We start from the raw sequence: 14,840 nt of genomic DNA, 5'->3' as shown, positions 1-14,840 counted from the left end.
AAGTAATTTAACCACCTTCAGACCGGACCATTTTGCTGGTAAATGACCAGAGGTCTTTTTACAATTTGGCACTGCGCTGCTTTAACTGGTAATTGCGCGGTCATGCAATGTTGTACCCAAACAAAATTTGCGTCCTTTTCTTCCCACAAATAGAGCTTTCTTTTGATGGTATTTGATTGCCTCTGCGATTTTTATTTTTTGCGATATAAACGTAAAAAGACCGCAAATTTTGAAAAAAAATGATATTTTCTACTTTTTGTTATTAGAAAAATCCAATAAACTCAATTTTAGTCATACATTTAGGCCAAAATGTATTCAGCCACATGTCTTTGGTAAAAAAAAAAGTCAATAATTGTATATTTATTGGTTTGCGCAAAAGTTGTCACATCTAAAAACTAAGGTACGTTTTCTGGAATTTACGCAGCTTTTAGTTTACGACTGCCTATCTCATTTCTTGAGGTGCTAAAATGTCAGGGCAGTACAAAACCCCCCCAAATGACCCCATTTTGGAAAGTAGACCCCCTAAGGAAATTGATAAGAGGCATGTTGAGCCCATTGAATATTTTATTTTTTTGCCTCAAGCGATTGAATAATGACAAAAAAAAAATTTTTTTTTTTTTTTTTCTTTTTTTTTTTTTACACAAAGTTGTCACTAAATGATATATTGCTCACACATGCTATGGGCATATGTGAAATGACACCCCAAAATAAATTCTGCTGCTTCTCCTGAGTACGGGGATACCACATATGTGGGACTTTTTGGGAGCCTAGCCGCGTACGGGGCCCCGAAAACCAAGCACCGCCTTCAGGCTTTCTAAGGGCGTTACAGTTTTGAAGGCCATAAAATGCCAAGATGGCACAAACCCCCCCCAAATGACCCCATTTTGGAAAGTAGACACCCCTAAATTTAGGGGTACACTAGTGAGACTAGGTAATAAATGGCGGGTGCCCTGAAACTATAAAAAAAATAACTAACCAACCAGCGTCACCTGTAACAGTTATATGGTGATCACTGGTGAAAGGGTTAACTAGGGGGCAATCAGGGGGCTTTATGCGGTAGTATATGGGGGTCCCTGGCGCTATAAAAAGCTGCGGCGAACCTAAATACCTACCTGCCTAACTAGTGTCACCTGTGACACTAATACAGCGATCAGAAAAACGATCGCTTATTAGGCTGGGTTCACACTGGATTGATGCGGGAACGCCACGAATCCGCGGCGGGTTCCCGCATCGCATGCCTCCCGGCGGCAGTTCACACTGCCCTATGCGAACTGCTGGGAGTGTCAGTGAAATGTTAATGACACCCCCAGATCAGTTCGCATATCGCAGTGCGATCTGCAAACTCGGATCGCATGGTGTGAACACCCATGCGATCCGATTCTGCTGCGGACCAAAAAAAGGGTCCCGTGCGAATTTGCGGCGGGTGCGGCGAATGGCTGAACTCAAATCGCACAGAGATCGGATGTGATTTGCACTGCAGTGCGGTGTGAATCACATCCGTTCTCATAAACCGCTGCAATGTGAACCCAGCCTTAGTGACACTGGCGACGGGGGGTGATCACGGGGTTAAACCTTTATTGGGGGGGTTAGGGGGGTACCTTAGAACTAAAGGGGGCTAACCCTAACTGCCCTAACAGTTATTACAGTCACAAATGACACCCGCCGGGTGATCAGGGGGTTAAACCTTTATTCGGTAATAAATGGCGGGTGCCCTGAAACTATAAAAAAATAACTAACCAACCAGCGTCACCTGTAACAGTTATATGGAGATCACTGGTGAAAGGGTTAACTAGGGGGCAATCAGGGGGCTTTATGCGGTAGTATATGGGGGTCCCTGGCGCTATAAAAAGCTGCGGCGAACCTAAATACCTACCTGCCTAACTAGCGTCACCTGTGACACTAATACAGCGATCAGAAAAACGATCGCTTATTAGGCTGGGTTCACACTGGAGCGATGCGGGAACGCCACGAATCCGCGGCGGGTTCCCGCATCGCATGCCTCCCGGCGGCAGTTCACACTGCCCTATGCGAACTGCTGGGATTGTCAGTGAAATGATGACACCCCCAGATGAGTTCGCATATCGCAGTGCGATCTGCAAACTCGGATCGCATGGTGTGAACACCCATGCGATCCGATTCTGCTGCGGGCCAAAAAAAGGGTCCCGTGCGAATTTGCGGCGGGTGCGGCGGGTACGACACGAATTCAGCCATACTATCTGTATGGCTGAACTCGAATCGCACAGAGATCGGATGTGATTTGCACTGCAGTGCGGTGAGAATCACATTCGTTCTCATAAACCGCTGCAATGTGAACCCAGCCTTAGTGACACTGGCGACGGGGGGTGATCACGGGGTTAAAACTTTATTGGGGGGGTTAGGGGGGCACATTAGAACTAAAGGGGGCTAACCCTAACTGCCCTAACAGTTATTACAGTCACAAATGACACCAATGCAAAAAAAAAAAAAAAAAAAAAAAAGCAATTGGTGTCACTGTGACTGGGGGGGCAGGGGTAATTGGGGGGTGATCGGGGGGTAAAGGGGGGGTGTGAGTGTGCCTGGCATGTTCTACTGTATGTGTGGTGTATTGGTGCAACTCACCGAACCTCTCTCCTCGGTGCCGGAACGAAAAATACCGACACGGAGGAGAGAATACATCACTTCCTCTCCTGTGTTTACATTACAGGAGAGGAAATGATGTCACCGGACATTTTCATTCGTCGGGAGTGATCGCGAGGGGGTGGCCATGAATGAATGGCCGTCCCCTCGTCCGGGATCGCTCCCGAACGAATACCGACCGCCGCAGGCACCGGGCGGGGGCCCGATCGGGCCCCCGACCGGCGGGCAGGCAAGGACGTACATGTAAGCCCTTATGCCTGCCCGTGCCAGGAAGTGGTTAAAACTGCTTGCGGTATTAATGTAATGTCTGGTTCCAGCAATATGGATGAAAATCATTGAGAAAAATGGCATGGGCACCCCCCCCCCCCGCCCATTACCAGCCCCTTTGGGTCTTGTGTGGATATTAAGCGGAACCCCATACCCAAATTTAAAAAAGAAAGGTGTGGGGTCCCCAGGCCCTATATACTCTGAACAGCAGTATACAGGCAATGCAAACAAGACAGGGACTGTGTAGGTTTGTTGTTAAGTAGAATCTGTTTGTAATTTTGAACTGGTACATTTTTAAAGTGTAGCTCCAGTCAAAAAAGCTATTTTTAAGCTTTTTGGAAAACATGGGGAAGGGTTATCACCCCTGTAGATTTCATCTCACTTCCTGTTGTCTCCTTTTGTTTGCAAGTAGGATACGTTTGTAAGTTGGATTTTTGAAAATAGGGGCCTGCACTGTAAGTCCTCAAAGTTACTCTTGCTGGGCGCTGGAACGCCCTGCTGTGAACTATTATATCAAAAATTGTAATTACATGCCATTGTTGAACAGTGGTAGAAAAATTGGGCCTTTGGTGGTTGTGGTGGTACAGGTGCCACAACACTAAGTCATCACAGTTACTCTTGGTGGGCGCTGGAACGGGCCCTGCTGTGAAATATTATATTGTAATTACATGCACCTGTTGAACAGGGGCAGAAAAATTGGGCCTTAGGCACTGGTGCCACAACACCTCACAGATAATCTAGTTGGAGCACAGGCCTGCTGCAAAGTATTGCATCAAAAATTGTAATTACACACCCCTGTTAAACAGGGGCTGAAAAATTGGGCCTTAGGCACTGGTGCTGTTGCCACGACACTGCAACCCATCACAGATACTCTAGTTGGAGTGCAGGAATGAGCCCTGCTGTAAAGTATTGCATCAAGAATTGTAGTTACGCGCTCCTGTTAAACAGAGGCTGAAAAAGTGTGCCTTAGCCACTGGTGGCAACACCCAGAACCAAAAATGTTCTTCCAAGCTATCAACAGGATCACTGAGGAGGAAGAAGATAGTCAGTCAGCATAACAGCATAGTCACTTAGCATCAGCATAGGCAGTCTTGAAGGGATCTGACATTTAAAAAAATAAAAAAAAATTTGGTTACATCAGCTTCAGGTGCTTGGTAGCTGGTGGTGATCCAAGACTGATTCATCTTTATGAAGGTCAGTCGATCAATCGAGTCAGTGGACAGGCGCACCCTGTGATCGGTTACAAAGCCTCCAGCAGCACTGAATGTGCGTTCCAAAAGAACGCTGGATGCAGGACAGGCCAGTAGGTCAATTGCATTTCCTTGAGAGGCAAGGAAGTCCTCCTCTTCCTGCCTCAAGTGCCCTGTCCATTATTCCACGCAACGTATGCTCCAACAGGTGGACAAGAGGGACAGTGTCACTGATGCATGCACTTTCACTGCTCACCATCCTTGTGGCCTCCTCAAATGGTGACAGGACAGTGCATGCATCCCTGATAATGGCCCACTGGCATGGGGAAAAAAAACCGAGCTCCCCTGACCCTGTCCTGGTGCCGTAGTCGCACAGGTACTCATTGATGACCCTCTGCTGCGTTTGCAGCCACTGCAGCATAGCCAACGTTGAGTTCCACTTGGTGGGCATGTCACAGATTAGGCGGTTCTTGGGCAGGTTCAATTCATTTTGGAGGTCAGCCAACCGAGCACTGGCATTATATGACTGGCGGAAATGCACACAGACTTTCCTGGACTGCCTGAGGACATTCTGTAAGCCTGGATACCTGCCCAAGAACCGCTGCACCACCAAGTTAAAGACATGAGCCACACAGGGAACATGGGTCAGTTGTCCCTGTCGGAGGGCGAAGAGGAGGTTGGTGCCATTGTCGCAAACCACCATTTCTGGCTTAAGCTGGCGTGGCGTCAACTACCTCTCAGCCTGCCCCTGCAGAGCTGACAAAATATCTGCCCCAGTGTGGCTCCTGTCCCCCAAGCACACCAGTGGAAACTTTATGCAAACAAAAAACACTGCGCAATGCCACAATCAAAGAGAAATGCAAAGCTGCCAACACGCTAAAACTGGGATTTTTCTTTTAGCTAGGGAAAATGTCAGGGTGTGAAGTGTGAGCGCTAAGTAGCACTTAGTAGCGCTCCTCTTAGCGCTCACACTTCACACCCTGACATTTTCCCCAAGCACACCAGCGCAAGCACGGCATGACATCTTTTTGCCTGCGTATTTGCGTAGCCTCTTGAACCCCTATAGAGCACCACTGGTTCTGAGGACAAAGCACAGGAAGAGGCCATGGAGGAAGTAGAAGAGGAGGGGGTGGAGGAGAGAGGTGTGTCACAACCAGTAGTAACATTTTGGAGGCGTGGTGGAGGAACAACCTCCAACACTACTGCACCTTGTCCTACATTCTTCCCAGATGCCAGAAGAGTCACCCAATGTGCCGTGAAAGATAGGCAACGTCCCTGTCAATGCCTGCTGGACCATGAGACAGCAGTAATACGCACCTTACCACTGACCGCCCTGTCCAGCGAGGCAAGGACATTGCCTTCCACGTGCCGGTAGAGAGCCGGAATCACCTTCCAGGCAGCAGTTGAAGTGCTAGCAATTTAGTCAGGCTAGCATTTAACCACCGGCATCTGGATGGCTGGGAGTGAACTTCTTTTGACGGTCCAGCAGCTGAGGCAGAGAAATTTGCCTGGTACAATCGGACGTCGGTGTACTGCTAGCAGATTGCCTGCAAGTACTTGGCTGTGACACACCTAATTCTACACCTTCATTCCTCTCAGTGCAGGTTTCAGAGAGGAATGAAGGTCTAGTGGGGTTGGAGATCCCAGCTGATGAGGAGCAAGGAGAGGTCCGCTTTGTTCTTTGGTGTGGGTCTTTTAGGTACGCTTGCCAATGGACTGCATGGCAGGTCAACATATGTCTGGTCAAGCATGTGGTGCCCAAGTGGCTGATGTTTTGGCCACGTGAGACACGCTTGAGACATATGTTGCAAATAGCAGCGGTGCAATCTGATGCACTCGTCTCAAAAAAGGTCCACTGTAATTACAACAGCTTCAAAGGTAATTCAGACATTGTCTCTCTGTCTATCTCTCTTTCTTAGCTGACGCAAAACACTACACAAGGCCTCTGCGCAGGCGGCCTTATATAGTGTGGGGCGTGTACTAAACCCCCTGAGCCATAATTGGCCACAGGCATCCTGCCTATGGCCAATTATCGCTTTCTATGCTGACAGCGATGTGATTGGCCAAGCATGCGGGTCATAGTGCATGCTTGGCCAATCATCAGCCAGCAATGCTGTGATGCCGCAGTAAATTATGGATTTCGCCGAACAGACGATGTTCGAGTCGAAGATGGGATTGACTTGAATAGGCAGCTCATCCCTACTCAGGAAAGTGACCAGGGTATTACAAGCAGATATCATCCAGTCCCCGCCCTACTCTGGGCCAATCAGTGAGCAGTATGGGTGAAGGAATGTATTTAGTGTTAATGACCCACCTGTGCTGATCTCTGTAGGAGTGTCCTCCTCTATAAATGTCCCCGTTATTCCATCCTCCTCCATAGACTGCTGATCATCCCTCACACTCCTCTCTTCCTCTTCTGCTTGAACCTCAAATTCTTTATCAATTGGATCTCCACTCTAAATCAATAAAATGATAATGAATATCATCTGTAAAATATAATCTCACATAAACAATCTGCGTTTTATAAGCTCCATTCCATTAACCTTGTAACAGTGAGGGATGGTGTAATCTTCCTGTGTGTAATCCTGGGAATACAGAGGACGGGGGGATCTCTCTGGTGGGTTCCTGGTATTAGGTGGCTCCATCACTTCATACTCCTCATCCTCTTCATACACTTCTTTACCAACAACATTATAATCCCCAAGGTTTCCACTCTGCATATAAAATAAAACATTAATTTTAACACAAAATGCTTCTCTAAGTTTTAACTATCACTGATTGTTTCCCATCTACCTGATGATGGTGGGGGATGGTGTGACCTTCCTGTGTGGAATCCTGGGAATACAGAGGACGGGGACATCTCTCTGGTGGGTTCCCATTACTGGATCCATCTGTAGGAAACACACACACTGACTGAATACATTGTTTCTATGTGTTTATCAGATGATGGGGGATCTAGGTGGAGCCTCCGTACTGCTCTCTCCTTTACAATAAAGTCTCCTCTTACCCGGTGATGTGAGGGGCGGCTGATTGTCCATCATGATGTCCTTGTAGAGATCCTTGTGTCCTTCTAAATACTCCCACTCCTCCATGGAGAAATAGATAGTGACATCCTGACACCTTATAGGAACCTGACACACACAATGATACAGTCACCATCCAGACACATCCCTTGTCTGTTACTGGATAATGTCCCAGAATTCCCAGTATCCTCCTCACCTCTCCTGTCAGCAGCTCCATCATCTTCTTGGTGACTTCTAGAATCTTCTGCATGTTGTGTCTCTCAGGTTTTAGGGAGTCACATGGAGGCACTGTGATGGTCATATGATCACCTGACTTCACAAGGGGAAATCTCTGTATTGAGGAACCAATAGGAATATCATGTTGTTAGAAACCCAGAATCCTCCTCACCTCTCCGGTCAGGTCTGTGTTTTATTAATAGAGATAAGAGTGATGTCATGTGACCTCCCAGAATCCTCCTCACCTCTCCGGTCAGCAGGTAGATGATCTCCAGGGTGAGGTTTAGTATCTTCTCAGTCATGTGACTCCGGTCCTCCTCCATCCTCATTGGTGCCGTCATTTGATCTATACAGGTCTCCTTGTAGACGGATAACTTTGGGAAATGAAATTAAAAATTATTTGGATGGTAATGGTCACACAATAATAGGATGTGGATGTGAGGGGGGGGGGGGGGGGGTAATAGGAGGGTTGCTGTACATTTAACCACCTCAATAGCGGACACTTTTATTCCCTTCCTGCCCAGGCCAACTTTCCGCTTTCAGCGCTCTCATACTTTGAATAACAATTACTCATTCATGTAACACTGTATCCAAATTACATTTTTATACAGAGAGCTTTGTTCTGATTTAACCCCACTAAGTTTGACATTTTTTGCCATATAAATTTTAAAAAAAATACACACATTTTTCTGTTTTAAAATATTGAAAATAAATTATCTTCATAAATTTAAGCCAAACGGTATTCTGTTACATTTCCTTGGTAAAAACAAAAAAACAACTCAAATCAGTGTATATTGTTTAGTCTGTAGGAAAGCTATAGTCCACAAACTATCGGATATATATAGATACACACCGATACCGAAAACTGAAACCGATACCGAAACGGCACCAATACCGAAAATTTATTTTTATATCTATTAAACAAAACAAAAAATTTGATATATCAAATTGTGTTATATTCATTGTATTATTCATATTCAACGTAATCATTTATTTTATGAATAATAGAATAGTACAATCCAGTAATGGAAATAAGTACTTTAATAAAAATAAAATACAAAATTATAATAAATTAAAGTAACTACAGCATGCCCTGCAGTTCAGACTGCAGTCAGTGCACATTGAACCATAAAAAAAAAAAAAAATAATAATAAAAAAAAGGCATAAAAAAATTATAAATAATATAAAAATAGCATGCCCAAGACTAAGTCTAAGAAGACTTTATTTTTATTTTATTAATTTTCAACTTAAATCAGAACTAGTAATTCAGTTCTTTCTCCTTAAGGTGTCAGCGGCTGCATGTACAATAAAAATGTATGTATGTAGCTGCGGGTTACATACATAGTCATACAGTAGACCGCACTGTGTTCCGGCCCCCGAGTATGAGCGGAGACTTCCCGGAAGACAGACTAGTCTACAGCAGCGGTGCTCAGCCAATCACAGCAAGCAATATAGACTAGTCTGTGTTTCTGGAAGTCTCCATCCATATCCGGAACACAGTGTGGCATAGTGTATAGTACTGGAGTATGTAGACAGCCACAGATACAGAACATACAGTTTTGCCTTTGCACATGCAACAGGATGACAGCTTGCGGACAGACATAGTTTGGACCAACAGCAACAAACTATGTATGTACAGTAGTTGTACAGTAGTTCAAAAGCTGGAGTTCTCTCTTAAATTGAAGACATGCAAAAAACTGTAGAAGAACTACAATGAACAACCAACAAATGGCGCAACTAGACAATTGGAACATACTGATAGTCAGTCATACTATGTTGTATGTTCCAATTTTCCAATAGCACAGTCCAATACAAATTAATTTACTATGTTCAACATGGTAAATGAATTGGTCTATGCTACGGATTTATAAATCTATTTCAGTAAAAGTGGCAGATTTCGCTTTAAGAACAAAAGTTGTTCAGCTTTCTCACAGGAGAGACAGTTTCTCTTATCATCAAGAATATGAGATGCTAGACTGAATAGTCCCCAACTCTCTGTACTAGTGCTTGGGGCAGATAAATATCTGCGTGCAATCTGTGCAAGCAAAGGAAAACGTTGTTTGTTGATGCACCAGTACTCAAGGGGATTGTCGCTTCTGGCGATAGGCTGTTCAGCTAAATAAATGTCCAGCTGTTGGGTAGCTGCACTTGTTGTGGCACTGCTATGGACTGGGGTGCATTAATGTAAAATTTCTTCAATCATATCAGATATGGAGGGAGCGTGTTCCTCTTCACTTGTATGCAACCGTTTCTTCTCACTTTCCTCGGTGCTACACCTCAAAACTCCTTCACCAGATGCTTCCACCACCTCCATTTGTGCCTGTATCATTTCCCGTGCACGCTGCTTTTTGTCAATATTAAAATTACCAGTTACACTTACCGGTAACGGGTTTTCTGAGAAAACTTCCAGGACGGCACACCTGAGAGATGACCGGTCACACCTGACAGGAAACACAATCAACAACAGATTTTAAAAGTCCCCGCCCTTCCCTCCGACCCTCAGTTATGACAAAGTATAGTCCCACACCAGTGTCAGAGGGAACATTCTGTGAAGAATGAAAAACATCACCAAAATTAAGGGTAGGGAAGTAGGCCTGCCGCCCTGAAAGATTTCCCAGAAAACCCGTTACCTGTAAGTGTAACTGATAATTTTCTCCAGTCATCTTCCAGGACGGCACACCTGAGATGATGAGCAACAAGTTCAGGCCTACCTTAGGGTGGGACCACCGCCTGTAGGACCTTCCTGCCAAACGCCAAGTCCTGAGGGGACAACATCTCCACTCTGTAGTGCCTCAGAAATGTCTTTTGACTCGTCCATGTTGCTGCCTTGCAGATCTGATCAATCTAAGCGCCTGCCCTCTCTGCCCAGGAGGTCGCCAGAGATCTAGTTGAGTGCTCTCTAAGGTGGACTGGTACTGGCTTACGCCGCCTGACCCAGTTCCTATCAAGAAATCCGCTCGTGTGTATGCTAGTCTGACGGATGAAAACCCGACGTTAGGGCAGAGATTGGCTACTGGCTATGAACTTCCTTATTCTAGTCCGGTCGTACGTCATCACGTTTCGAATCCGTTGGACTTTGGTGTGATTGTGTGTGGCCAAGTCCGTTCATTCGGAAAGTCAGTCGGAAATCCGCCAAAAGTCCGTCGGACCTAGTTCGTCGAAAAGTACGCTCGTATGTACGTGGCATAAGAGGTGGAACCTTTCTTCCTTCTCACTTCTCGGATTCTGGCAGAAGGACGGAAGGATAATCTCCTGTGATCTATGAAACCCAGAAGACATATTTTGGTAAATATAGAGGATCCTGTCTGAAGATTACCCTATCCTCCAGGATTAGCAAAAACGGCTCTTTAATCGTCAGAGCTTGTAGGTTGCCAATCCTTCTGGCTGTGGTAATGGGCAGAAGGAAAGCCATCTTAAATGAAAGAAATTTAAAGGAAACTTGAGCTACCGGCTCAAAAGGCCCTTTCGTCAGGGCATCCAATACCAGGGATAAATCCCACGGTGGGAACCTAATTGTCCTTACCGGGGTTAACCTCTCCCTGGCCAACAAAAATCTTTCAACAAGGGGGTCTCGAGCCAGCCTTCTGTCAAAAAATACAGACAGGGCCGCAACCAGTACCCTAAGGGTGCTAACCGCTAACCCCTGGTCCACCCCATCCTGAAGGAAATCTAGAAGGGTTGGAACCGGTTGGAGGGATCCCTCCTTTGACTGAAGCCAACTGGAGAAAACCTTCCAGACCTTTGCGTAGATCTGTCTGGTAATCCTCTTTCTACTGAGTAAGGCCGCGTACACACGGGCGGACTGTTCGCCCAACCTTGTCCGCTGAACAGTGTTTGGGCGGACAGTCCGCCCGTGTGTGGGCTTTCAGCGGACAGTTTCAGCGGACAGTTGGACGGACAAAGTCTTTCGGAAATTCCGAAAAACTGTCCGCTGAAACTGTGTTTGAGCGAACAGTCCGCCCGTGTGTAGGCTACTTTCGAAATGAGCAAACTGTTCCCGCTCGGAAAGTCCGCCCATTTCGAGCGCGTGTACAGGTAGGCGGGGCCCGCGAGGGAGACGTCGCGGGCTCCGCCGCCTGGAATGGGCTTAAAGGGGAACCCCAACGCCGAAAAAAATCGGCGTGGGGGTTCCCCCAAAGTCCACACCAGACCCTTGTCCGAGCACGCTACCCAGCCGGCCAGGAAAGGGGGGCGAGCGAGCGCGCCCCCCCTCCTGAGCCGTACCAGGCCGCGTGCCCTCAACATGGGGGGGTGCCTCGACGAGCTCTCCGGCCGGAATGCCAGAGCCGCGCTGTGCGGTCACTTATATAGTGACAATGGGGCGGTGTCACATGGTATATGTCACATGGGTTGGTCACATGGTGACCCCGCCCCCTTACGATGTCATAGTCCCCATGTGACATCAACCCATGTGACCAACCCATGTGACATATACCATGTGACACCGCCCCATTGTCACTATATAAGTGACCGCACAGCGCGGCTCTGGCATTCCGGCCGGAGAGCTCGTCGAGTCAACATCTCCAGGAGAAGAAGAAGAAGAACAAGAAGAAGAACAAGAACGGAAGGCGGCGGCGACGACAGCGGCGACAGAAGACCGGGCCACCGCCTGTAAAAGAGCTACAAGAAAGCGCGGTGGCCGAGCAGAAGAACCGAAGGCGGCGACAGAAGAACGGAAGGCAGCGGCGACAGAAGACCGGGCCACCGCCTGCAAAAGAGCTACAAGAAGGCGCGGTGGCCCGGCAGAAGAACCGAAGAGGGGGACAAGACCCCCGAAGTCGGGAGAAGAGGCCGGCGGCGGGGAGGAAGAAAGCCGGACTCCTCCGCTAGTAAAAGAGCTACACACAGATAGCGGAGGAGTCCGGCGAGAAGACCCCCGAAGACGGAAGACCCCCGGAGCTGTGCAATAAAATATTTTTTCCCTGTGTTGTGTTTTTTTTTGTACTTTCACAGGTGAATGGGTAGGGGTACATTGTACCCCATACTCATTCACATAGGGTGGGGGGCCGGTATCCGGGGGCCCCCTTCTTAAAGGGGGCTCCCGGATTCCGATAAGCCCCCCGCCCGCAGATCCCGACAACCAACGGCCAGGGTTGTCGGGAAGAGGCCCTTGTCCTCATCAACATGGGGACAAGGTGCTTTGGGGTGGGGGGGCCGCGCGGCCCCCCCTTCCCCAAGGCACCCCCCATGTTGAGGGCACGCGGCCTGGTACGGCTCAGGAGGGGGGGCGCGCTCGCTCGCCCCCCTTTCCTGGCCGGCTGGGTAGCGTGCTCGGACAAGGGTCTGGTGTGGACTTTGGGGGAACCCCCACGCCGATTTTTTTCGGCGTTGGGGTTCCCCTTTAAGCCCATTCCAGGCGGCGGAGCCCGCGACGTCTCCTTCGCGGGCCCCGCCTACCTGTACACGCGCTCGAAATGGGCGGATTTGCCTCCTTACGTGGGCGAGTCCGTTCATTTCAAAAGTTGAGCGAACTGTTTGGCAAACAGTTCGCTGAAACAGTCCGCTCGTGTGTGGGCAAGTCCGCTCATGCAAATTTTGAGCGGACTGTTTGCCGAAACTGTTTGACGAACAAGGTTGGGCAAACAGTCCGCGCGTGTGTACGCGGCCTAAGAGTGTATCAATCACCTTCTCCGAGCATCCCCTATCCGTGAGGATTTCCCTCTCAAAAGGCAGCCTGTCAGAGAGAGAAACCCCAGGTCGGGATGAACAATTGGGCCCTGGCAAAGGAGATCTCGCTGAACTGAAAGACTCAGCAGAGGAACAACCGACCATCTCCATATGGTGGGGAACCAGGCCCTCTTCGGCCACCAGGGTGTGATCAGAATGAGGTCTCCTTTTGACTGCGAGAGCTTCTGCAACACCCTAGGAATGAGCATTAGGGGAGGGAAAGCATACGCCAGAACAAAATACCAGTTCTGAGCGAAGGCATCCACCCCCAAGTATCCCTGCTCCCTGGTGATGGAAAAGAATCTCCGAACCTTTGTGTTTTCCTGACGGGCAAACAAATCTCTGCCTTGCCGAAATGACGCCTTACCAGAGCGAACACTTCCTTGTTCAGTTGCCACTCTCCCTGAAGAACGGGCCGCCTGCTGAGGAAATCTGCCTGAAGGTTGAGTGATCCTTTTATGTGGGTTGCTGAAAGCGAGAGAATATTCTTCTCTGCTTCCTCCAGGATTTCTTGAGTTAACCTCCTCAACCTGCCGACCTTGTTCCCCCTTGGTGGTTCAGGTAGGATACTGTTACCAGGTTGTCCGAAAATACTTGCACCTCCCTGCCTCTGACCTGCTTCTTGAAAAAGCTTAGCACCTTTCCAACTGACAGTTCCCTGAAGTTGGATGAAGCACTTCTCTGGCTGCGGTTTCACGGCCCCTGGACATATTGGTCTCCCAAGTGAGCACCGCAACCCCAGGCGCTTGCGTCCGTAGTTATGGCTACAAGATCTAATTGTGACCAGGCTCGACCTCCCGATAGATTGTTCGGGTTGAGCCACCAGTGTAGGGAGTGTACTACCCCCTTTCCGAGCCACACTCTTTCCTCCAGGGCCTCTCTTCTGCTGTCCCAAGAGGAGAGAAGAGAAGCCTGGAGTTCCCGGGAATGGAGCTGGGCCCAAGTGACGGCCAGGATACAGGAAGTCATGAGCCCCAGAACTCTCATGATGTTCCTTAACGAGGCCTCCCCGGATTCGAGGAGAGTCAGTACTGCTCCCTGAACCTTCTAAATCTTTTCTGTGGGAAGAAATATTTTTTGGGCCGTCGAGTCTATCTGGTACCCCAAGTACACCTTGGACGGCGATGGATCCAGGGAGGACTTCTCCCGGCTCATCATCCAACCCAAGGACTCCAGGGTGGCCAGCACTCTGTCCCTGTCTAACAGCAGCTGTTTTCCGGCTCAGGTTGTAGATCAGCATATCGTCTAAGTAAGCTATCAGAGCTATCCCCTGGAGGTGTAGGAAAGATACCACTTCGGCGATAACCTTGGTAAAGATCCTCGGACTGGCCGCAAGGATAAAGGGGAGGGCCCTGAATTGCCAATGTTCTACCTCCCACTCTGTGCGTACCGCGAAACGCAGGTACTTCTGGTGTTCCGGGGCAAACGGATACATGCAAGTACACATCTTTCAGATCTAACGTGATCATAAAGACCCCTTTCTGGAGATGTTTTCTTACCGAGTAAATACTCTCCATCCTGAACTTTTTGTATAGCAAGTACCGGTTTAACATCCTCAAATTTATGATTAGGCTTCGGGACCACGAAAATATGGGAATAAAACCCGAGCGCCCGCTGACTCACTGGAACCGGAATAATTACTTCCTGCTCTGCGAGTTCTCAAATACTCCCCAAGAGGCCCCTCACCCTGAGTGGGCCCTTGGGAAGACAGGTAACCAGAAAATTCTGAGGGGTGGTCCCCAGAAATTCCAACCCTTATCCTTCTCTTATGAGATTTAGCATATAAGGACTCTGTGTCATTCTCTCCCATTGCGGCATGAACCACAAGAGCCGTGCGCCAACCTTTATGTTGGCGTCATTT

General features: G+C 48.3%; 2 protein-coding genes across 2 annotated transcripts in view; one reads left to right on the top strand and one right to left on the bottom strand.

Moving 5' to 3' along the window:
* LOC143989634 (uncharacterized) overlaps positions 1 to 14,840 on the top strand; it is a 566,499-nt gene that overhangs the window by 438,991 nt on the left and 112,668 nt on the right. The window lies entirely within an intron of this gene.
* The window catches only part of LOC143989575 (uncharacterized), a 97,867-nt gene that overhangs the window by 73,034 nt on the left and 9,993 nt on the right, over positions 1 to 14,840 (bottom strand). Inside the window, exons 2-7 of the mRNA XM_077489765.1 lie at positions 7,558 to 7,686; positions 7,293 to 7,427; positions 7,081 to 7,204; positions 6,867 to 6,964; positions 6,617 to 6,787; positions 6,388 to 6,529 (exon numbers count right to left, since the gene is read on the bottom strand). Of these exons, the coding sequence (XP_077345891.1) occupies positions 6,388 to 6,529; positions 6,617 to 6,787; positions 6,867 to 6,964; positions 7,081 to 7,204; positions 7,293 to 7,427; positions 7,558 to 7,686 (799 nt within the window). The remainder of the gene's footprint in view (positions 1 to 6,387; positions 6,530 to 6,616; positions 6,788 to 6,866; positions 6,965 to 7,080; positions 7,205 to 7,292; positions 7,428 to 7,557; positions 7,687 to 14,840) is intronic.

This window comes from Lithobates pipiens, unplaced genomic scaffold (assembly GCF_037356315.1).
Source record: "Lithobates pipiens isolate NorthernLeopardFrog02 unplaced genomic scaffold, aLitPip1_a1.2 Scaffold_18, whole genome shotgun sequence".
Classification (NCBI taxonomy): Eukaryota; Metazoa; Chordata; class Amphibia; order Anura; family Ranidae; genus Lithobates; species Lithobates pipiens.
Note: the sequence above shows the minus strand (reverse complement) of the source record. Positions and strands in the feature narration are given on the sequence as shown.